Raw genomic sequence first — 22,841 nt, 5'->3', positions numbered from 1 at the left:
TAAGAACTCAAGTTCGCATAGGAGCAGTCATTCAGGCCCCGGCCTAGAGGGGATTGGCATATGTTCTGTGTTTGTGGGTGTTGGGTCATATCTGTAGACGGGAGTTAGCCTAGGGATTGACTTATAATTTGTTTGCATAAAAGCTGTAGTGTGAATGCTTTGTAACTATGTGGCCCACTGTTTAACATTTTATTAGGAAATACTGAGAATAGTAATGTCACTAGGGCCTTAGAAGATGAAGCCAGTCACCTTTGGTTTTATTAGTGGTGACTGAGAAAACAATTCATATTCAAGGCATGTTACAAATTGTCTTTTGAAAGTGAGTGATAAACAGGATTTTATAATAAAGGGAGTTAATTATTTTCTTTAGAGAGGTATTCCTTAAATGTTAGCTTTATAGGACCTAGCTACAATCCCAGTATGCAGGTAAAAAGTCAGGTGTGGCCAGTGCTTGCCTGTAACCTCAGCCTGGCTCCAGGTTCAGTGGGATACTCTGTCTAAAAGGATCATCTGGCAAATTTATTAAATTTTGGCATGAATTCCTTGGGTTTTCAGAGGTTGGGGGATAATGTGTCTATGAGTTTGTAATTCTGATGAACTCCTTGAAATGCTAATGATTCTCATGAAAAATTGAATACAGTAAAGAAAGAAAGGGCGGGGTGGGGTTAATGCACGCCTTTAATCCTAGCACTTGGGAGGCAGATCTCAGAGTTCGAGGCCAACCTAGTTTACAGAGCTTAGTTCCAGGGCAGGCTCCAAAGCCACAGAGAAACCCTGTCTCAAAAAAAAAAAAAAAAAAAAAAAAAAGGAAATAGGAAGTCACCCTTAAACAAGTAGCACTATAGGCAGTGCTATTGTAATTATTTCATGCTACGTCTGCCTGTAATGCTAATCGGTGAAAGCTAGAGGAGAATCAGACTGTTGAGTGCTCTTAAAGTATCTCTCCTAAGATAATTATTTTATTTTATTTTTTAGTTTTTATTTTTTTTGGTTTTTTGAGACAGGGTTTCTCTGTATTGTTTTGGAGGCTATCGGTCCAGCCCAGCCTCGAACTCACAGAGATCCGCCTGCCTCTGCCTCCCGAGTGCTGGGATTAAAGGCGTGCGCCACCACCGCCCGGCTTCCTAAGATAATTATTAACTGCCAAAGAAAACAGTAACCTGACAGTGGAGATAGTATGCAAACCTAGTGGTCAAGGTTTATACTCTGTAAGACAGAAGCATAGTGTTAACCTAAGTAATGTGTGGACATGTTGCTGCTTCAGTTTTGGTCATTCTATAAACTTTTTGTCTTCCAAATAACAATAAAATATTACACAAACTTAAATTGACAGACTTTGTCCAAACTGATACTGTTCTTCCATACTATCAAGGTCACAAAAGATAAGGTAAAATTGAGAAGCTTACATAGTAGAGACTGAGGAGAAATAAAAACTAAATGTAACGGATCTATTTTAAATGTGAAGATTTTTTTTTCCAAGTTCATAGAGAGATTCACTGATACAGATTTCAGGTAATCAGGCCCTTTAACATAAAACTGGTTGCTGGACGTTGGGGGGAAGCAAAACAGAAAATCTAACAGCAAACTGTAGAGCACCTCAAACCCTTATATTTATAGAGTTTAGCAGCTTAGAGAGGTGCCAGATAGGATGTGAGGCCTTAATTTAGGAGGTTAATCCTATTGTTCATCATGCCTTGTGGGTGTTACATGCTAGGAGCTGCTTAGCAGTTTAGGAAAGATAGTAGGTAGAGTGAGGTGTGAATACCCTCTACAAGGGTAGTCTGCTTGGTCTAACAGGATCCTGGCTTGAAACCTAGAACAACAAAGATCATTAATGGGAAAACTGATGAAATTTTAATGTAACTTCATTAATAGACATCCATGTTAAATTTCTTGGTTTTAATAATTTTACCTCATAAAATACGAATGAAGCATGTAAGGAGACTGCATCATCAGTCTCCTTAAACTTTTCTGTATGCTGGTAGTAGTAGGTATAATAGATTTTTCAAGGCAGCTTGGTCTACATAGCTAGTTCTAGACCAACCAAAGAGCTACCCTGTCTATAACCCCAGCCCTTTGAGTAGGAGGTATGGGTTAGGAGTAGGGAAAACAGGAAGATTGTTGGCCACCAGCCTACCTCCCAGTTCAGTGAGAAAAGACCCTATCTCAAAGAAGTAATACAGAGCAGGTTGTGTAATGTACACCTTTAACCCCAGCGTTGAGAGGTAGAGACAATCCAGGCAGATCTGAGGTTGAGGTCCAACAAGGTTATATAAAGATACATAGGATAAAGTTTTTAAAAGACTAGATGTGAGTAAATAAGCTAAGTGTGGTGGCATACATCTTTAATCCCAGCATTGGAGAGGCGGAGGCAGGCTGATCTACAGAGCAAGTTCCAGGACAGCCAGGGCTACATAAAAATCCTGTCTCAAAAAACTAAACCAAAACAAAGCAACTACAAAACAAGTGAGTAAATAATAAGGTGTGGAGAGAGCATCTGTAATCCCAGTAGTCAGAGGCTGAGGCTGGAGGACTTCGATTACATAACAAAACTCCAAAAAAAAATGGTTATGGAAGTTGACATAAAATTGGGGGTCATAATCAGGTCTCATTGTATATTTCAGGCACTCGTGAGGCTGACACAGGAGAGGCACAATTGAGGCCAGGTTGGGCTAGAGGGAGGGAAAGCCTGTTAAAACAAAAAGTTGAGTCAGAGCGCACGCCTTTAATCCCAGCACTTGGGAGGCAGAGGCAGACGGATCTCTGTGAGTTCGAGGCCGGGCTGGACCGATAGCCTCCAAAACAATACAGAGAAACCCTGTCTCGTAAAAACCAAAAAATAAAAATAAAAAAAAAGTTGAGTCAGTTATACTGCCCAGTATTAGATTTCTTAGCAAACTTCGTGGATCCTTTGTGCATTGCTATTTCCTGATATGATTATCTTAAACTAGAGTGTAAGAGTCATCAAAATAACTTGGAAGGAAGTAGGAAAAGATTTATTTTCGCACTCAGAAAAACAATGTTAGAAAAACATACTAACAAAAGTATGAATAGCATCTGAACTGCCTCAAGAATCTAGTTTCTATGTTAAAAACATCTCTAAGGAGTATTTCCCCTTACTTTAAACTCTTTCACACTTGTTTAAACACTTGTTGCCAGTTAGTGAAGATAATATATACCCAGGATATTGCAATAATAGACAGATACTAACAGATTTAGATGCAACTACCTAGTACAAAAAAATAAAAGTTTGGCATCAGATCAAACTGCAGTTTAGCTTTAAATGTTTGACTGTTGATGTTTTAAGCTGAACCTGCAGACAGAATTTGAGCCATGGAGTGAATCAGGCAGGGCAGAGTAGATACAGTTGTGCCAATAAAAGTCTAAAATAGTTCTTTATGCTTATTTGTGGTGTCATGTGTCGTTCTCCCCCTCATCTAAGTATGCTTGCAATGTGCGTGTGTCCATGCACGATCCATTGGACATGTGCATGGCCACACCTGTTTTACTGTCAGTTTGGAGTGAGAGAGAACATTTGCAGCTGTTTGCTAGCCTAGCATACTTTTCAGTTGTCCACTGTTGTGAAGAGAAGTGTGTGTGCTCAGTTGTAAAGATAATAAATCCTTACTATGCCATCTGAATTCAGAACTAGGTGTGGGATACGAAGTGCTTATCATTTTACTTTGTGTATAATATAGTAAAACTTAGCTGGGCGGTAGTGGCACATGCCTTGAATCAGGAGGCAGAGGCAGGCTGATCTGAGTTCAAGGCCAGCCTGGTCTGTAGAGCAAGTTCAGGACAGTCAGGACTACACAGAGAAACCCTGTCTCAAAAATCAAAAAAAGTTGGTGAAGCTATTATACAAAAGGAAGACAATTAACAGTTATTTATTAACCTCAGAATACCCCAGGGGAAAATACTTAAAATGATAATCCTAGAGAATCAAAACACTTACCTTTTCTTGTTTTTTAACTTTAAAATAATTATTTTTATGTACAAGTGTTTTGCCTGTATGCTTGGTGCCTATGGAGATCAGAAGAGGGCATTGGGTCCACTGGAACAACTGATGATTATAAGCCACCTTGTGGGTGCTGGGAATGGAACCCAGTCCTACAAAGGCCAGCAAGTGCTCCTAAGCACTGAGCCATCTCTCCAGCCCCCCAAAGATTTTTTTAAAAATGTTATACATAATATATAGATCAGTAGTGTCAGTGGTAGATTTGGACTGGTGCATGGTGGCACACTTTTAATCTGAGTTAATTTGAGGCCCGCCTGATCTACATGGGAAAGTCTAGGTCGATCAGGCTACAAACAAGCAAGCAGACAAGTAAGCAGTTGGTAGAGTGCCTACCTAGCTATGGCTTCTGTCCATAGTGCCACATAAACCAGAAGTGGTGGGTATGCCTGTAATCCCACCACTCCTGAAGGCCAAGACAGAAGGATCAGGTCAAAGTTATATTGAGTTTGAGGCCAGCTTGGGCTACATGAGATCATGTCTAAAAACAAAACAGATTGGGGTGTGGTGCTGGAGAGATGATTTAGTGGTTAAGAACACTGGTTGTTCTTCTAGAGGACCCTGTTTTGAGTCCCAACACCCATGTGGCAGCTCACAAATGTCTGTATACAGTTCTATGGGAGCTAATACCCTCTTCTGACCTCTGTTGTGGACACCAGGAGTACATATCATACACATACATACAAGAAAGGAAACACTCATACACACAAAATTTAAAAGATACATATCTTAAAAAACTTGTAGATTTGGGGTTTTATACTAACATTTATTAAGAAGAATGAAACAGGATCAGAATAGTTAAATTATTTAACCCATATAAAGCCATTACTGTTAATTGGTATACACATTTTAGGGGATTTAAATAGAATTCAGTTTTTTGTTCGTCAGGGAGGATGTCTGTACTTACCCTGGCTGTTTGGAACTTGCAGTCCTTAGAGCTTCTGTCTCCTAAGTGCTCGTGTTCTCAAACAAAAAAAGCAGATCTGTGTTTTTTTTGTTTTTGTTTTTGTTTTTTGGTTTTTCGAGACGGTTTCTCTGTGGCTTTGGAGGCTGTCCTGGAATTAGCTCTTGTAGACCAGGCTGGCCTCGAACTCACAGAGATCCACCTGCCTCTGCCTCCCAAGTGCTGGGATTAAAGGCGTGCGCCACCAACGCCCGGCGCAGATCTGTGTTTTGTACAGTATTTGGGTTATATGAATGCATTTAAGCTTTGATGTTGGCCCTACTGTAGGGTTTTTTGTTGTTTTGTTTTTTAGTGGGTTTTTGTTTCTTAGCTTATGGATATTGTCAAATTAATTTCCAAAGTGGTTATATTAATTTATACTCTTATCATTAATGTAGGGATTCAGGCCGGGCGGTGGTGGCGCACGCCTTTAATCCCAGCACTCGGGAGGCAGAGGCAGGGGGATCTCTGTGAGTTTGAGGCCGGGCTGGACCGATAGCCTCCAAAACAATACAGAGAAACCCTGTCTCGTAAAAACCAAAAAAAAAAAAAAAAAAAAAAGTAGGGATTCAGGCTGTCCTTTATTTTCATTTACTTTCTTAAGACTGGAAAGATGGTTTGAGGGTATAGGTGCTTGTCATCAAGTCCAGCGACAACCTACTTGGGATTGACACCCTGGTCCTCAGACCTCCATGTGTATGCTATGGCATGTCCATGCTCATACACACATACCAAACAAATGGAATGTGAAAGTATGTTAAAGAAATACTTGTGATATGGAATGAGATCCTTGTAACACAGAGTGAAAGTACACAAATCCCAGGTCTCGACTGTTTATGCTTTAGTGACCAAACATCAACAGCAAAGTTGTATATAAAACCAAGTATTGGGTATTTTCTCATACACTTTCAGCTGTGGCAACAATTCATGGAGAAGGCCCGAGGTTCTTGGGATTAACATGAATGGTATGGAGTTGGTACTGAGGCTTTCAAGCAAATAGTGGTAGTGAAGTTGTTAATATTAGGGCTGGGTCTTTCCATGAGCATTTCTTGGCTCCCTCTTCATTCCCAATCTATAATTTGTTAAGTATAAAGAATGAGTGAAGAGGCTGGAACCGCTTTTGGATTCTTACTATAATAGTTTGAAGGACCAGGGTGGCTTGTCTGAACAGGTAGCAGTGATGTTCTTATTCATGAGTAATTTGAGGTATGGTGCTTGTTTGACAGTGAAGTTGGAGGGATAAGATGTATGCTGAGGGAAGGGTAGAGCTATTCTGATTCCTGAGGCCTTCAGGGCTTTGTCTTGATGGTGAACTTGGAGAAATGGTTTTGCTTACAGTGTCTGGAGCCCCTGCAGGATTATTAGTCTCCCCATAGTTATTTTATTGTGATTTTTAACTGTGTTTTGTTCTAAACATCCAAAGTTATGTTCTAAACATCCAAAGTTCTCTATCCTGTTTTGTTTTGTTTTGCTTTGGAGCCTATCCTGGCTGGCCTGGAACTCACAGAGACCTACCTGCCTCTGCCTCTCTAGTGCTGGAACTAAAGGCGTGCGCCACCAACGCCTGGCTAAGTTCTGTATCTTTTAAATGCCAGACTTACATAACTTCACTTTTCATTGATGTATGTTTAATAACCTTCAAGATTATGGAGGGCTTGTTTATTATCTGTCTGTATCATAACTAGATACCCAAGACTTAATCTAGCAGCTGAAATTTTTGTTATGAGGGCTGTTATCAGCTTGTCAGTGAAATCTATTATTCCTCATTTGACTCTCAGATATTTCTTTAGAAACTGAGGACCTGAATTGGTAGCCTGGTACCCAGTTACCTAACCTCAAAAAGCATGTGGCTACATATATGCTTCCCTGTCTCCTATTAGAATTTGGTCCTGCTTTTATATTGTCAGGGGCTCACTTGCCTTTCCCTTTGTCATTGTAAAATCCCGAGTCTCTTGAGAACTGCTCTGGCTGAGTAGGTCCAGCCCTGTAGTTCCTGCTTTTGAGACCCCTGTTACATTATTTTCAATGTCCCTGTTGCCACATGATTGAGCCCCAGGATTTATAAAAACTACTGGAGAATGGCAGGACACATACTGTAATCTGATAAACTGCTGCTTCCCACGCAGCCATCTTGATCCATGTGTCCCTACCTTGTGCCTGCTACTTCAGGTCATGAGTAGCTCAGTTGTTGCTCATGGCAGTGTTTTACAGGTCATCTTAAACTGACAGTGTGTGTCAACTTATACAGGAAAACAAGACAGTGAGACCTTCTCCATTTATCCTTTTTCAACTTTCGAAAGAGTTTTTAACTTTTTATAGTTAGCTGCTTAAGAATACTGTCTAGCTTGCTGTTGGTGGTGCACACTTTTAATCCCAGCACTAGGAAGGCAGAAGCAGGCAGATCTCACAAGGCCAGCCTGTGAGTTCCAGAACAACCAGAGCTGTTACAGAGAGCAACCCTGTCTCAAAAAAAATGAATGAATGAATAAATAAATGCCTAATAGTTTAAGATTTTTCATGGTTAGATTGAAGCCTATGTTGGGAAGGCTGTCATAGTTATTGGTACCCACATGTTAGGCAATACCTTATGGTACCTATTTCACAGAAGTGATACATAGATCTTTTAGTCTCAAAATACAAAAGAAGTAGAAAAAAAAATGTAGCCCGCCCCCAAAAGGAAGAAAAACCACACCAATCCACGTATAAATCCTAAGTGATTCAAAACCCATCTCACTGTCCAGAAAAGTAACTCTCAAATGGTTGGGTTGGTTTGACAGAAATTAAGTTGTGGGGAAACCCATGAGACTGTTGTCATTTACCTTGACTAATGCAAATAATTCTCAAATGCATGTTTCTAGTATTGTGAGCAACTGCAAAGCCCATATGAGTCGTCTGAAGTTTTATCATTTGCAGGTATGTGACGCATTTCCAGACCATCCTGCACGATCAACATCAGCTACTCCTCTGTGACTGGATCCAGATAAAGGTCCTTTCAAGACTTCATTGGATCCACTGAAGAGATTTTCCTGACCCTACTACAGCACTGTAAAGAGTCATCAGGCAAGAGTGCCAGCATCAAAACAAGACTCACTGGATTTGCCAGTGACTGTTTTACCACGCACAATCACCTTACCGGCAGAGCAGAGTGCTCTTGTGTGACACCATCACCAGCTGATACTGCTCAACAGCTCAGACTAGAGTCTGGCTTTCCTTAAGGCGTTGGGATTGGAAGGAGCTATTCTGTGATCTGTGCTGCTAGTAAGTGACTGGTAGTATTCTAGACTGGACTGGTCCCTGAGTACAGAGACTGAGTTGCAATTAAGTGAAAAATAGACGACAAGATTTTGAAGAACTGCATTGAGGTTCAAGCCAGAATTAACAGTCAAGTGTTGTTGAACTGAGAAGTTGCTAAAGGAAGCCTGTAACAAGACTGACTGTTGCCTACTGCCTTTCTCTCTCTCTGTCATTGTTGCCTTTTGCTGTTACATTGCTTGTGTTGTCTTTCTCAGTCCAGATGTTCTCCGATAATTCACACTGCCCTGATTGTGGACAGCAATGGTTCCCTAGTTTAGAACTAGGGCATTGGTTATACCAAACTGAACTTGTTGAAAATGAATGTTACCAAGTATTCTTAGACCGTATTAACAGGGCTGATTACTGCCCTGAATGTTATCCTGACAATCCTGCTAATAGAAGCCTTGTTCTGCCTTGGTCTTTCCCACTTGAGTGGGCACCTCAAAATCTCACCAGGTGGACCTTTGAGAAAGCTTGTCACCCATTTCTTCTGGGTCCTCCACTGGTTAGAAAAAGGATACATGACTCCAGAGTAGCTGGTTTTAATCCTGCATTACAATTAATCTTGACCAGAACAGATAAAACCTTAAACAAAAAACTTGGCCAGAGCAAATGACTTCTGCAACAGAACCATGAAGACTCCAGGGCTTTGTGTTCATAGCCTAGGGGAGATGAACAGTGACTTGTTTCTGTTCTTTCTCTTTTTCTTTCTTATGTTTTTAAGGTGCTAGGGATTGAATCTGGGTGCCCTTGCGCATGCTAGCTAGGCAAGTGCTCTTCCACTGAGTTTGACCCGAGGCCCTCCTTTCTAAATCTGGCTCAGACTGTCGCTACTTTGCCAACTGCTTAACTTGTTGGGTCTGCTTCTGTGATCTATGCATTTTATTATTTTTTTTTAGCATAGATTTAGCCAGTATTACAAACTATTTACTTAAAACCAGACTAACCTATAATCCATACAAATGCTTTAGAACTATATTGCCCCTCCTAAGTATTGGTAATGTGGGCTGGAGGGAGGCCCCATGTTGTATGCCCCATTAACTTTTTCTAACAGTAACTTTTATGAGAACACATTCTTGTAGCTGGATTCTAGATTATTATAGTAAATTTTAATACACTACATTGTTCTAAATTTTTCCTTATATACTGATCAATAGTGAGATGTGTATGTATATACAGAATTTTTTCATATATATATGTAAAATCATCTTTGACACTTTTATCCTCAATTACAGTGTTGATAATTGGTCCTTTCACATTCTATTTGTCAAATCCTACAAAAAAAAGGGTTGAGAATGCTGCCAGTTTACACTTACTTGTCTCTCCATAACCAAAGACTGTTCTGTCTTGTGGTGACTGAATTTAATGTCCTCCCATGGAAATGGAAAAATAACCTGCACTATAGAATTTATAACAAACGATAACACTTAACTCCATACAATTTAAGGCTAGTTTAGTGGATGCTTTGTTTTACACATAAGAATGTGTTACTGAGCATCGGCCACATTCTGGGTTCTCCTGTTCATGGAAATCATGGAATCAGATTTGGAGTTAAGCAACTTAGGAAAAACTCCTGGGAATATCTGAGAAGCCACTGAATAATTCTTAAATCCCTTTTGAGATTCTAGGTGATCCAGTGCTTATGTAGTGGAGGGAATGTTGTCAGAGAGCTAGGTTCTTCTCTCCCTGACCCCAGGGTCCTTATGGTTGCATTTTGTTCTCACAGTTGTTTCTTAAATGAATTCAGTATGGTTTATTGTGCCAGACAGCAGGGGACACATGGCTTTCTTTATACAAATCTTAATTTGGAAATAAAATCTTTCTGAACCGTCTCGGCAGATTTTTTTAAATATCTCGTTAGCAGGTACTGGTTCACACACTAGTCTGAGATAAACTTGGCAAAGGAGAAGATTGGCCCTGCCCAGATATGGCACACCGCCTCCGCTGATAAGACTGATCTTTTAAGGGTGGAAGTGGAAGAAGGAATAGCTGTTGATACGCAACAAAGCTTGCTTTCCACACGTTGTAAACCCTGGTTTGTGTTTGTTTCTATAAAGACTGTTTTTAGTGAGCCACTCCTGTGTCTGCCTGTGTCCATCATGTGGAGGTTCTCCTGGTACATTGCTGAATAAAACTGTGTGGACTGCTAACTTGAAGACTAGCCAGTCATTAACTTGCAGTGAGGTACTCCCTCACTGTATTCTAAAGCTGTTCCCCAGACAGCCTTTTTAGAGGCTATTATTGCCTCTTCGTTTCTTTAGTTAAGACTGCCTATGCCCCAAGGACATAAGATTCTACACATCTGAGAGTTAAACATTGGCAAAATACAAAATTTTTATTTTAACCAACTTTTTAACTAGTAGTGTCAACATACAAAGAATTACCATGGAGTTCTCTTAAACAAGCACTTTTAAATTAAAAATTTCTTAGTCTGTAAACTAATATAAGAGGTCTATGGACCGACCATACATTGCAACCTGCACCAGTACATCCGTAGTAGGTACTTGACTTAAAAGGGGAGCTTGGTGAGCTCTCAGTACTGCAAGTACAAGTTGAGCAATTAATCAGAACTGTTCTGCCCTCTTCACCAGCAGCTATGGGTGATGACATTGTAAAACTATGCCTTCATATGTAACATAGAATGCCCAGTATATAAGCTGCCAGAAGTCAATATCATGTGGAAGAGCTGAAATTTGAGCAGAGAAGGTAGCCTTTTGTAGCTTAGGTCTTTGGAAATATATATGTGTGTAGCTTTGGGGCCTGTCCTTGCTGGCCTCAAATTACGGAGACCCACCTGCCTCTGCCTAGGATTAAAGGCGTACACCACCACCACTTGGCTAAAAATACTTTTAAGATTCTGTAGATTAGAAGTTACATATGAATAATGGATTTTACCAAAATATGATTAATTTGATTAAATTCTAATGATTAAAATCAAAATGATCTGAGATAATGTTTTGTGTCTGTTACAGTCTTTTCATAGTATGGGTGAGTTGATAAAAATATATATAATGATAACATTTTTAATATGACCATCATAAATTCCCATTACTGTCTGGCAGATTTGGGAATAGAAACTTTGGGGTAGACTGGAAGAAAAATACAGTCACCAGAAAGACTGCTTTTATGGGATGAAGTGACTGAGGTCTCCAAGTTACAGGGAAAGCCTCAGCCATACAAGCATGTCTGAGGCTATGGCATCCAAAGAATGTGACAGTCAGTCTACTGTCATAGTCATCTGAAAAAGTGAGGTCATTCACCTCCTTTGAGTCTCCATGGATTTTTAACAACATGGCCTTTGTTGTTGTTTTTTGTTGTTTTGAATCAAGGCCTTTCTAGAGATCAGTCTGGCCTCAAACTCAAAGAGATCTGCCTGCCTCTGCCTCCCTAGAGCTGGGATTACAGGTGTGCACCCCTAAACTCAGTGAAAACTGCTTTTTATGAGGGAAGAATAATACCCTTACAGTTTCTGGGTTTGTATTCTAATTCTATTAAAGGGCCTTGGGCACTGTGACTAGTTTCTCCCATGGGAGGCAGTGATAGTGCCTGCCTCATACTGTTACACACTTTACTGATCACGTGACAGAAAATGGTTAGGGACAATAAAGCAGAAACTAGAATTAGAGAAAAGGACAAAGAAGCAGCAACAAGTAGAGTCAGTTAGAACTTGATGCTTGAATTATCAAAAAAATCTGACCGGAGGACATGATTGATCTTGGGACGTGAGCAGGAGTTGTAAGTCACGTGGTCTCAGGTATGAAGGTTGTGAGGCCAGGAGGGACAAATGGCCCAAGATGGCTATAATGTCTTTTGTGTCTTAATACCAATGTGATATAAATTGGTGTTACTACAGACTTTATACAGCATTAAAATAAACATTCTGAAAAATGTTATGGATCTGAGCTAGGCATGGTGGTGCTGGCCTTTAATCCTGGCACCAGAGAGGCAAGAAGATTTCTGTGCCTTCAAGGCCAGCTTGATGTACATACATAGTGAGCTCCAGGCCAGCCAGCTACCTTGGGAATGGGGGAGTATTGAAGAATCTGCAGATTTGCTCAGACTGTATATACTAGAGTCCCAGTTCAAACCTAGATCAACCGTGGCAGAGTCAAAGACCTGTGCAGTGTTTTAAGCATTTTTTTAGGGTCTCAGTTAAAATACTGGGTGTTAAAGGCAGATCACCTCACTTTAGATCCTGCTTCCTTGAGTCACATGTTCCTGAGTAAGGCTCTTAACCCTATCTTGGTTTGGAAAGTCGTGAGAATATTAGAATAGTTTCTACTTTGTGCAGTGTTGCAAAGATTGAGCTAATAATACATGTTTGGCTGCCTGGCACCAAGAAGGCACTCTAAATGATCAAGAACAGCATTCAATCAATGTTAATGACCACAGCTGCTAGGTATGCTGTGGTCTTCGATGCCAGAGCAGGATGGCAAATTGCTTATGTCTAGGACACCTGTTCTGAGCCTAAAATGGCATAGTTTACTAAGAAAGGTATGTTTAAATATATCAGACCCTACTGCTATGCATTTGTCATGATGTCCTTCGTGTCTGCTTCTGTTCCGGAGACACTGATGGCCCTTTGCTCTATTTGTACTGAGCGTTACTCCCACCTCCTCCTCTTTGCTCCCGATACCTTGCCCTTCCCTTTTGTCTTCTCCAGACCTCTGTCTTTCCTTATTTCCCATGTGTCCCTTTGGCCACACTTGAGACTTGCAGGACAAGAAGGATGAGCTAGGCCCTGCCAGCCCTGAGTTTTCTCCACACACAGCTTTCCCTTGTCCTGTCTGATATAAAATGTGTAGGAGGCTGTGGCTGAGGCTTCATGTGCACTTCTGGTTGTCATTATAGGCCCTTATGGGTACTTTCTGTACAGAGGCAAATATTTTGTTATTCTTTGTTTTTCCTTTTTCTTTTTTTTACTGTGGTATGTGTGGGTGTGTGGTCATTGCATGTGAGTTTGTGTGTGTTTGTGCCCATGCATGTATATGTGGAAGCCAGCAGAGAACATGCCAATTTCCCCCTATCAGTTTTCAACTTATTCCTACTATTTTGGTTAATCTGGCTAACTAACCAGCCTTGAAGATTCAAACTCAGGTCCTCATGTTTTAAAGCAGGTGTTCTTGCTCATTACAGCAGCTCCTTTACCCATTGTTTTGTTTTGTTTTTGTTTGGTTTTGCTTGTTTTTTATTTGTTAATTTTGGTTTTCCAAGACAGGGTTTCTCTGAGTAGCCCTGGCTGTCCTGGAACTCACTCAGTAGACCAGGCTGGTCTCAAACTCACAGAGATCCACCTGCCTCTGTCTCCTGAGTGTTGGGATTAAAAGCATGTTCCACCATCACCTGGCCCATTATTCAATTTTTAAAAGTTACTAATTATCTTAAACACAGAGAAAACTGCAAGACGTAACAGATGTTTGCACCTGATCTAAAAGACATTTTGCCACATTTGTCAGAAAAATGTAAGCTACCATTTTGTGTAGTCTTCACGAGTGGAGCGTAAATCTTAGAACTTTTACCCGTTCCAAGCCCTGGAAAAGATAAAGCAGAATGGTCAAGGTTTGCTCCAGGTTACAGGGTTAGGGTTAAAGTGGACATGATCCAGGGAGAATCAAGCTAAGTTTTACTTAGTAGAAAAATGAATTACTGTGGGACACTGAAAACCAACATTTCACAATTGAACTTGGAAGAGATTCACTTAAAAAAAATGTGTGTCATTTGAGACACATTCCTGTGCTTTGTGAGAAACATAAGTGTCAAATACCTTTTGTAGACAGCTAAGGATCAGTTTTTCTGGCTACAGAAAGTCTCCAACAATACATTTTTTTTTTTATCACTGAGGCATGGCCTCACTTTTTGCTTATTTGTTTACTTATTTATTTGACATAAGGTCTTTCATGTAGTTCAGATTGGTCTGGAGCTTGCCTTGTAGTCTAGATGACCTCAAACTCATGATCTTCCTGCCCTGCCTCCCAAGTGCTGGGATTGCAGGCTCACCACAATACCCAGCCTCTGCCTCACTTTCTTTGTGAGGTTCCAAATGAAATCACTTCCTAATAAGGACTAGTCACTGCTCAAAAGATTTGCCTGATACTGAAACAGCAGCCTCCAGATGGCTCAGATACCAGACCATGTGACTTTGTGACTTGAGGTAAAAAACATGTTTGTCCTACTTATTTTTTGAGGGAATGCTGTTTCAACCCTGTACAGAGGTGAGGGCTTACCAGGGGTTTGAGAGTAGCTGCTGGGCTGGCGTGTACTCAAGAGAGAAATGTATGTTGAGTGTTTGGAGAATTTGCTATGGTGGTTTCTTTGCCACTGCTTTTTACTGCACTGTAACTAGATGAAACATTTTAGGGCATCCTATTTGTCATAATGTTAAGAATAAAAGACATACAGTAAACACACAGGCTTTAAGTTTGACAACAAATGGAACATGTTGATTGCCCCCATTTTCCAACGTCCATATGCTTTTAGCAATCACTAACTTGTTTTTCTTTTCACTGTAGATTTTAATCACTTGTCTAGTTCAAAGTTCCCTGTAAATGGAGTCACTTGACATATTTTGGTTATAATTTTTTAATGTGATACTGGTGATTAAAGAAGTCCACCACTGAGCTACACCTACAGCCTTCAAAATATTCTTTTTTTTTTAGTTATAATTAATATACTAGAAAATTGTCTTCTCTGAAGTTGTAATTTTACTGTCGTATTTCTTAGTAGGAGGCTGGGCATGGCAGCACATGCCTGTGGTCCCAGGTCTCAGCAAGAGGACTGCTGCAAGGTCACGGCCAGCTTAGGACTTGCTATAGCCCAGGCTGGGCGTGGGATGGGATGCTTCTGAAAGCCAGAGAGCAGCCTTTCTTAAGACATAACACAAGACTAAGGAGATCCTATTCAGAGCTGAAACTGATGTTTTTGCCCTCGAATGGATGAAGTCATTTGTTTGTTTTTCATTTTATTTTAGTCACTGTATATATTCCTTGCTTCTTCCTTCCATGGGAAGCATGAGTCTATTGGAACTTGGAACAAGAAGAAAACAAGATATCTTTACAACAAAACCCAGATACTAAAAAGATGTCCCAGATTCTGGAAAGCCAGGACATGAACATGATGGACGGTGGCTGCAGTGACCCTGTGGGAGGTGAGACTAGCCCTCGTAGCACTGGGTGTGTGTGTAGGAACTGAAGTAAAAACTCGTAATTCAGTGGGCTAGCTTATTATTCTTACCTTTTTCATATTTGCTGACGTTTACATAATATCAAATCTAATTATAAGAAAGTTAAATGTTTTATATTCCTGTAATAGGCCGCGGTCATTTTAGCAAAATGCTATGCATCATTTAAAACGATGGTAGACTCATCTTTAGAATCCTGTTTATTTAATGAAGACAACCTGTGACTTATAGGGGAATGTGCATAAAAGGGGGGGCAAGTGTGAAATAGCTTTTTCAGAAGAGAAAGAGGACATCAGGTTTTGGTTTTTACATCCTATGTGTGTATGTGTGTGAGTGCAGGTGAAAGCCAGAGGACAGTTTGCAGGAGTTGCTTACCTCCTTCTACCATGCAGGCCTCAGGGATCCAACCTGAGTTGTATGTATGTATGTATGTATGTATGTATGTATGTATGTATGTATGTAATCGCAGACCTTGTTAGACTATAAAACTATGGGTAAAACATTTTAAATAAAATGTTTTTATTTCAATAGACTCTCAAAAGGATTTAGGAAATGATTCCTCCATCAACTCCCAAGCACAGGGCACCACAGTCACACCCAGTGACCATGAAGAAGCCCAGACCCCACCTCCTGCATCAGATCTCAAGGATGACCATCATGAGGTAGGGGCCAAAGGTCAAGAGCACGCAGACACAGGTGACAAGCCAGAAAGTTCAGAGGAAATGGCTTCAGGAAAGCATCCGGTGGACAAAGCAGAACACCAGAGCAGCCTGAGTTCCCAGGACACAGAGCAGGGGCATCACCCTCCCTCGGAACATCTGGGTGGAGAGGCCCTGCATCTGGATCCTAACTGCTCTCAAAGCAGCAAGGGAGGAAGTGCAGATGCACACCTGGGGAGCAGTTCCACAGACCCCCCAGAGGGAGCAGGTGACAGATGTGAGGCTGATCAGGAGCCACCTGCTGCAGACTCCACCGATGGCCCGAGTCCCGGTCATTCCAGTGAAGACCCAGGGAGCCAGGATTTACTGAGGAGGCGACTGCCTGCGTCAGGTGAGAGAACCCTCTGAACTGCTGTTAGCCTGCCTTGTGTTTCCCTGGGGGTGTGGCGGAATCTTTCAAAGCAATAGGGTGCTGAAGTGAGGTTTCCAGTCTCTCCGACTAGCTCAGTTACTGTAGGTACTTGCTGCCTACATGTTTCATTTGTTTCTTGTGTGTGTGTGTGTGTGTGTGTGTGTGTGTGTGTGTGTGTGTGTCTGTGTGTGTGTGTCTGTGTTTGGGCAGGTGCCTCAGTGAACTTACAGAGGTCAAAGGACAACCTGCATGAATAATTTCAGGTCTTTACCATGTGGGTCCTGGAACTTGAACTCAGATCATCAGGTTTGTCACTGTTAACCACTGAGCTGTCTTGATGGCTTACAAATTGCTTTTTTTTTTTTTTTAATGTGTATAGCTGTTTTGCCTGCAAGTATGTCTGTATACCATGTGCATGCTAGGTATTCAAGGGGTCAGAGGAGGGTGTCAGTTACCCTGAAACCGGCTTTACAGATGGTTGTGAGCCACCATGGAGATACTGGGAATTGAACCTGGTCCTCTGGAACAGCAGCAAATGCTCTTAACAACTGAGCCATTTCTTCAGTCCCACAAACTACATCTTTAAATATTGTTTTTATTTACTCTTTATATTCATGCAATATGACAAAAAGGAATACAACTTAAAAAATCTTTTATTTCTTATGAGGATACTTAATTACAAACTTTCAATTTTCTTGTCCTTTGAAAAACAAAGTATTGTGTGAATCAGCAGGTAAATGTGTATAAATCAGCACAAATACACACATGTAGTTGCTTGGCTGGTTTTTGTTGCTCTCGTTTTGAGATAGTATCTCACTCTGTGGCCCTCGTTGGCCTCAGCCTCACTTCTGCCGTCCTGCAGTACCGTGCCTAGTGCTTTGGGAAGAACTCTGGAGAGCTCATTGAAATGCCCTTGTTCTAGTACCAAGGTGTAGCATTCATCAAGGACTTGACCGTCCCATCGCAATCCCTGATACCTAGTATGTCTCAAATGTTTCCATCAGAATATTTTAGCTTATTTCTTTCATTGTATTTCTCTGGCATCCAACATATAGGTACGACTTTATGAATAATTTTTGAGTGAGAAAATGGATGAATGAATGAATGAACAATTGATGAATGCTGTTGAATGGACAAATATCTACAATTACAATTTTACCATTATAGAGGTTCACCATGAGTAGAAAAATAAAACAGTGTTTTGAATGTGGTGTGTGTGGAGGGTGGTGAGAACCTAATGCAGTGAAATGAACTAAACAGCAATTTTGGCTTGCATAAAAGGAAAATTTGCAAAGTATAAGAATCCTGTCATGTAATTGGGTGAGAGGTAAAAGGTACTACCCACTCTCACGGTACGCTGTCTACAAACAATGTTCCTTCTAGCCCTAGAGGCTGGAGGTCCTGAAGAAGAGACGGAGTTAGTGAAGGAAAAGGAAGAGGCTGTACAGGATTCACTGAGAAAGATTGATAAGAAGAGTCTCTGGAGCTATGGTGAGAACAAACCTAACTTTGCCACAGTTGGTTTACATTCGCAGACCCTCAGGGAAAATGCCTAGAAAACTATCTCACTTACCAATATTAACTTTAATTATTGATAAATTCAATAAAATGGAGCAATAAAGTTGTAAAGTTTTTTTCCTCCAGGGCTACTGTTTGATATTTTGTTTAACAAATAAGAAATCCTCATGGTCAGAAAATCTGCTGCTTCTTCCCCACCCCTGCCTCTGGCCCCAATGGAGGATTGAATTAGGGTCTTGTGCCTGCTTGGCAAACTCCCTACCACTGAACTACCTTGCTAGAGACAGAAAATACTGTATAGAATACAAGAAACTGAAACTGCCTTTTGTTTTCTTTTCTTTTTTTTTTTTTTTTTTGTATTGTTGAGGCAGGCTTTGCCGTGTAGCCCTGACTGGGACACATGTGCAGCCCAGGCTAGCCTCAGACACATGGCAGCATTCCTGCCTCAGCCTCCAGAAGCTGCCGTTTCAGTCAGAGGCTGCTAACGTCTCAGATTGCACACTGAAGTTGTTTGTTGTTTGCTCTCCCCTTTGAGACCGAGTCTCCTGTGTAGCTCAGGCATCACAGTGTCCCCCACGCGCTGAGATGTATAAGCTGCACCACCCTGTCTGGGTCATTTTTAAGTTTTGACTGCAAAGTGGTCTGCTCTGGCCAGTGTGGACTTTTGGAAAGTGGAAGAGAGTTGTCATGACTACCTTTCAAAAGCATCACTGACTGTAACAAAGTATATGACAACGTTGACATAGATGGTATATATTCAAATAGCTTCAAGAGATTAAAGAAGGTATTTCTGTCAGGCTTTTTGTTTTATTTCTTTTTGTGTGGACTACACTGGCCTCAAAGTCATGACGATCAATTTCTGTTAGACATTACGTGTGAACGTATAGGAGACTCAGACAAAGGGAGCGTAATGTTGCCAGGGGACTTGATAGAAACCCGTGTTTCATGTTTCTCACAAGTTGTGTTTCTGACTCACGCTCTTCTCATTCTCTGTTCTCATTTGGCAGGTCCTATGCTTCTCGGATGCCTGATCGTGGCTCTCGTGCTAAGTTCCGTCAGTAGCTACTATTCCTCCCCAGCCCAGCAGGTGCCCCAGAACCCAGCTTTGGAGGCTTTCCTGGCTCAGTTTAGCCAACTGAAGGATAAATTTCCAGGTCAGAGTTCCTTTTTGTGGCAGCGAGGCCGTAAGTTTCTCCAGAAGCACCTCAATGTCTCAAACCCCACCGAGCCAGCCACCATCATCTTCACAGCTGCTCGAGAGGGAAAGGAGACCCTCAAGTGCCTGAGTCACCATGTGGCCAATGCCTACACCTCTTCCCAGAAAGTGTCAGCTGTCTCCTTAGACGGAGCCGAGAGAGCCCTGCAGGACAGTGACACAGTCAAACTGTGGGTTGACTTGGAGCTCAGCTATGGATTTGAGAATGGCCATAAGGCTGCTGTAGTCCACCACTTCGAATCCCTTCCTGCAGGCTCCACCCTGATCTTCTACAAGTATTGTGATCACGAGAACGCTGCCTTTAAAGATGTGGCCCTTGTCCTGACCGTCCTTTTGGAGGAGGAAACACTAGAAGCAAGCGTAGGCCCCAGGGAAACAGAAGAGAAAGTGCGGGATTTACTCTGGGCTAAATTCACCAACTCTGAGACCCCCAGCTCCTTCAGCCACATGGACTCAGACAAGCTGAGTGGGCTGTGGAGCCGCATTTCACACCTGGTGCTGCCCGTCCAGCCCGTCAAGACCATAGAAGAGCGAGGCTGCCTTTTGTGAAGCCAGGCACAGAGATAGCATTGAACCAGGTCTGAGGGCTCTGTGCCCCTGGAAGGAGATGGTTGTTAGCAGGCGGGAGGAGACAGCTGAGAAGCCCAGGCCCTTATTTTAGAAAAGAAACTTTCATCTTCTTCTTTTTTTTCTTTTTGTAAAAGCTTTCTAGTCTAAGCCGGGCGTTGGTGGCGCATGCCTTTAATTCCAGCACTCGGGAGGCAGAGGCCAGCCTGGTCTACAGAGCGAGATCCAGGACAGGCTCCAAAGCCACAGAGAAACCCTGTCTCAAAAAACAAAACAAAACAAAACTTTCTAGTCTAAATTTTGATAACGTTAGCAATTGGCCTGATGGTTTCCTTTGCCTTTTTAAGGAGATCACGTTTAAAGTACAGCATGATACATAAAACTAAGGGATTGTTTAGCTCTCCAGCCCATGGGCAGAATCATTGCACAGGAAGATCTGATTGCAGAGGAAATGCTGCCTTGCTAGGACTCCACAGGGCCTCATGGGCAGTGTTTGGGCTCAGATTAGTAATTCCAGTGATTTCAGGGAACTCTTCTACCACGTATTAAGTGTTTTTAAGACTCACTTTAATAATGCAGTTGTGGGGTTGTGTCTTACGTGGATTTGCACTTTGAGTAGATGAAAACAGGAAACTAGAATTCATCCCTCCAAATCCTACCTAAGAACTTGGTGCATGTATGCTTTTATTCCATTAATGAGCTGAGTTAATGAGCTGAGGTAAAAACTACATTAAAAAAAAATGTTGGGGACTGAAGAAATGACTCAGTAGTTAAGAGCACTGGTTGTTCTTCCAAAGGACCCGGGTTCAATTCCCAGCAACCATATGGCAGATCACAACTGTCTAACTTCAAGATCTGACACCTTCACACAGATATAGATGCAGGCAAAATACCAATACATATAAAAATAAAAAGAAATTGTTTAAAAAATGTTCCCAAGTACTGGAATCAATGTAGACATTTTTAGTAATCCCTGGAAATGAAGAAATCCCAACTGGCTGTATCATTTCTCTGCGCCTACCAGCTCCTCCTCATGTGAGAACATCTCTGCTCTTGACTGCTGTGTTTGGGGCTCTCTGTTAAGATTTCAGTGGACCAAAGTTTAACTGAGAAGGAAGTGTGAAAACCATTGATGAAGTGAAGGCGCATTCTAGAAGGTACGAACTCAGGTAGGAAGAGATGAAAGCTTAGGAGTAGGAAGGTGGAGTGAGGTCTGTTGGACAGGGTGATTGAGGCCTGCTGATGGTCTGCTGTGGGGTGTAGAGGCATGACCTCTGGCTTTTGCTCATTTCTGTTGATCACGGCTGCCACTGCTGGCTGGAATGTCATAATTGACTCTGGTGAAAATCTGAGTGCCGTTTCAGAGAGACACCAGTATCAGCAGCTGGCATAACTTTACCAAATGGGATTTTCTATGCTATGATGGAACGTTACATTTGTTTCTTGATAGCTAGTTAGCAATGCCAGTAGGAAAGGAATTGGAGAAATGCAAGAGGATGTTCTTTCTACATAGGGAAGAGAAAGAGAAGTCATGGCCAGGATCAGTTGTTAAGCTACGAGTCATGATTGTTAGAGTAGGGCCAATAGCTGTCCATCAGCACACATGAACTCTAAAGTAAAACTCTAGTAAAAGGATCCTGATCCACAAAGGGTCTGTTCCATTACGTGAACAGAAATAGCCCTGGACTTTTGCACTTAGTTTTGGCTGTTCTGCTGCTATGAGATCATGTATATAATTAAGAAGTTATTTGAGTCTGTAGGGATTTTAGGGAACACTAAGAAGATCTCTGTTGATTGTTAAGAGGGATCACAAAGATGGGGTGGGGAGTGCCACAGAAAGAACACAGATTGGCTTTGTCCAGAGCCTTTGATGTGAACTATGGAGGCACATAGGAAGAAAGATTTGGGATTTTGAAGGAATCTTGCAATAGATTTGAGAAAAGACCCTAAACACGAAGTTTAAGCGTAGTGGATGGAATTTTTTTTTTGTTTTTGTTTTTCGAGACAGGGTTTCTCTGTGGCTTTGGAGGCTGTCCTGGAACTCGCTTGGTAGTCCAGGCTGGTCTCGAACTCACAGAGATCCGCCTGCCTCTGCCTCCCGAGTGCTGGGATTAAAGGCGTGCGCCACCAACGCCCGGCTAGTGGATGGAATTTGAGTGTCAACTCAATGTAAAACAGAGGACTGAAGAAAAATCTGTATGCCACATTTGATTTTTTTTTTTCTGTATTTCTAGACTTGCATTCATTTGTTTTGAAAGCTGGTGGCTTGTCATATATCCCTGGCTGGCATGGTCCTCACTCTGTAGCCAAGGCTGACTTTAGACTTAGAGTAATTTCTTCTGCCTCAGCCCCCTGCGCGCTTGGGTTTAGGTGTATACCATCACACCCAGCTCTTAGCCACTAGCACCACTTCATATAAAACCAAGGGTGCCTTGCAGAACTGTTATGTTGGCCTTCGGCCTGTGCTACCTCAGACTGCAGAGGAACCGACCTGAAGTATTTGTACACAGCTTATGTCAGTGGCTCAGATCACAGGTGGAACAAGTTTCTTCATTCAGTTGAATATCCTTGTACATAATTTGCTGTCAACATAAATTTGAGATATATAATACATTTCAAAAATTAATTTTCAATTTTTTTTACTGTTGACTTTGTTAAAATCCACTATATGTAAGTGCAATCAACTGAGACTATCTACTATTTCAAAACCCTTCTTTTTATTAATTTTTTTCAGTATTGCAGGGCCTTGACATTTGAGGAAAGTGCCCTGCCACTAAGCTGCATCCCCAGACCTCTTAAAAATCATAGTGAAAACAAGCATATATGAGTTTGGGGTCAGAACAAATGATTTTCTGTTTCTGATGCAGTCTTTACATAGCGCAAACTAGTGATTCTCAGACCTTCAACTTCTACATGATGGGATTATAGGAAGGAGTACTACTACACTAGCTCAACCCAATTACTTTTTAAACAAAAAGATTATTTTAAAATGTACACATAATTAAAATTTATTATCTCATGTATTGTCTTCTAGTCCATT

The 22,841-nt window shown here is 41.4% G+C and overlaps 2 protein-coding genes across 4 annotated transcripts in view; both read left to right on the top strand.

Moving 5' to 3' along the window:
- The window catches only part of LOC101834096 (torsin-1A-interacting protein 2), a 30,633-nt gene extending 8,199 nt beyond the window's left edge, over positions 1-22,434 (top strand). For 2 of the 3 annotated variants that reach the window (XM_040738524.1, XM_040738523.1), the window contains exons 2-5: positions 15,220-15,396; positions 15,961-16,479; positions 17,884-17,991; positions 19,026-22,434. In XM_040738524.1, coding sequence (XP_040594458.1) covers positions 15,330-15,396; positions 15,961-16,479; positions 17,884-17,991; positions 19,026-19,783 — 1,452 coding nt within the window. In that variant the 5' untranslated portion in view covers positions 15,220-15,329 and the 3' untranslated portion in view covers positions 19,784-22,434. Of the gene's footprint in view, positions 1-8,081; positions 8,217-15,219; positions 15,397-15,960; positions 16,480-17,883; positions 17,992-19,025 lie in introns of those variants that run through there. The other variant, XM_040738522.1, reaches the window with a different exon arrangement.
- Positions 8,214-10,327, top strand: Tor1aip2 (torsin 1A interacting protein 2). Its single transcript, XM_040738525.1, has one exon. The coding sequence runs from the start codon at positions 8,473-8,475 to the stop codon at positions 8,866-8,868; it is 396 nt and encodes a 131-aa protein (XP_040594459.1). The 5' UTR covers positions 8,214-8,472; the 3' UTR covers positions 8,869-10,327.
- Positions 22,435-22,841: the final 407 nt, after the last annotated feature.

This window comes from Mesocricetus auratus, unplaced genomic scaffold (genome assembly GCF_017639785.1).
Source record: "Mesocricetus auratus isolate SY011 unplaced genomic scaffold, BCM_Maur_2.0 Super-Scaffold_100676, whole genome shotgun sequence".
In the NCBI taxonomy this organism is placed as follows: Eukaryota; Metazoa; Chordata; class Mammalia; order Rodentia; family Cricetidae; genus Mesocricetus; species Mesocricetus auratus.
This window is presented reverse-complemented; position numbering and strand designations above follow the sequence as displayed.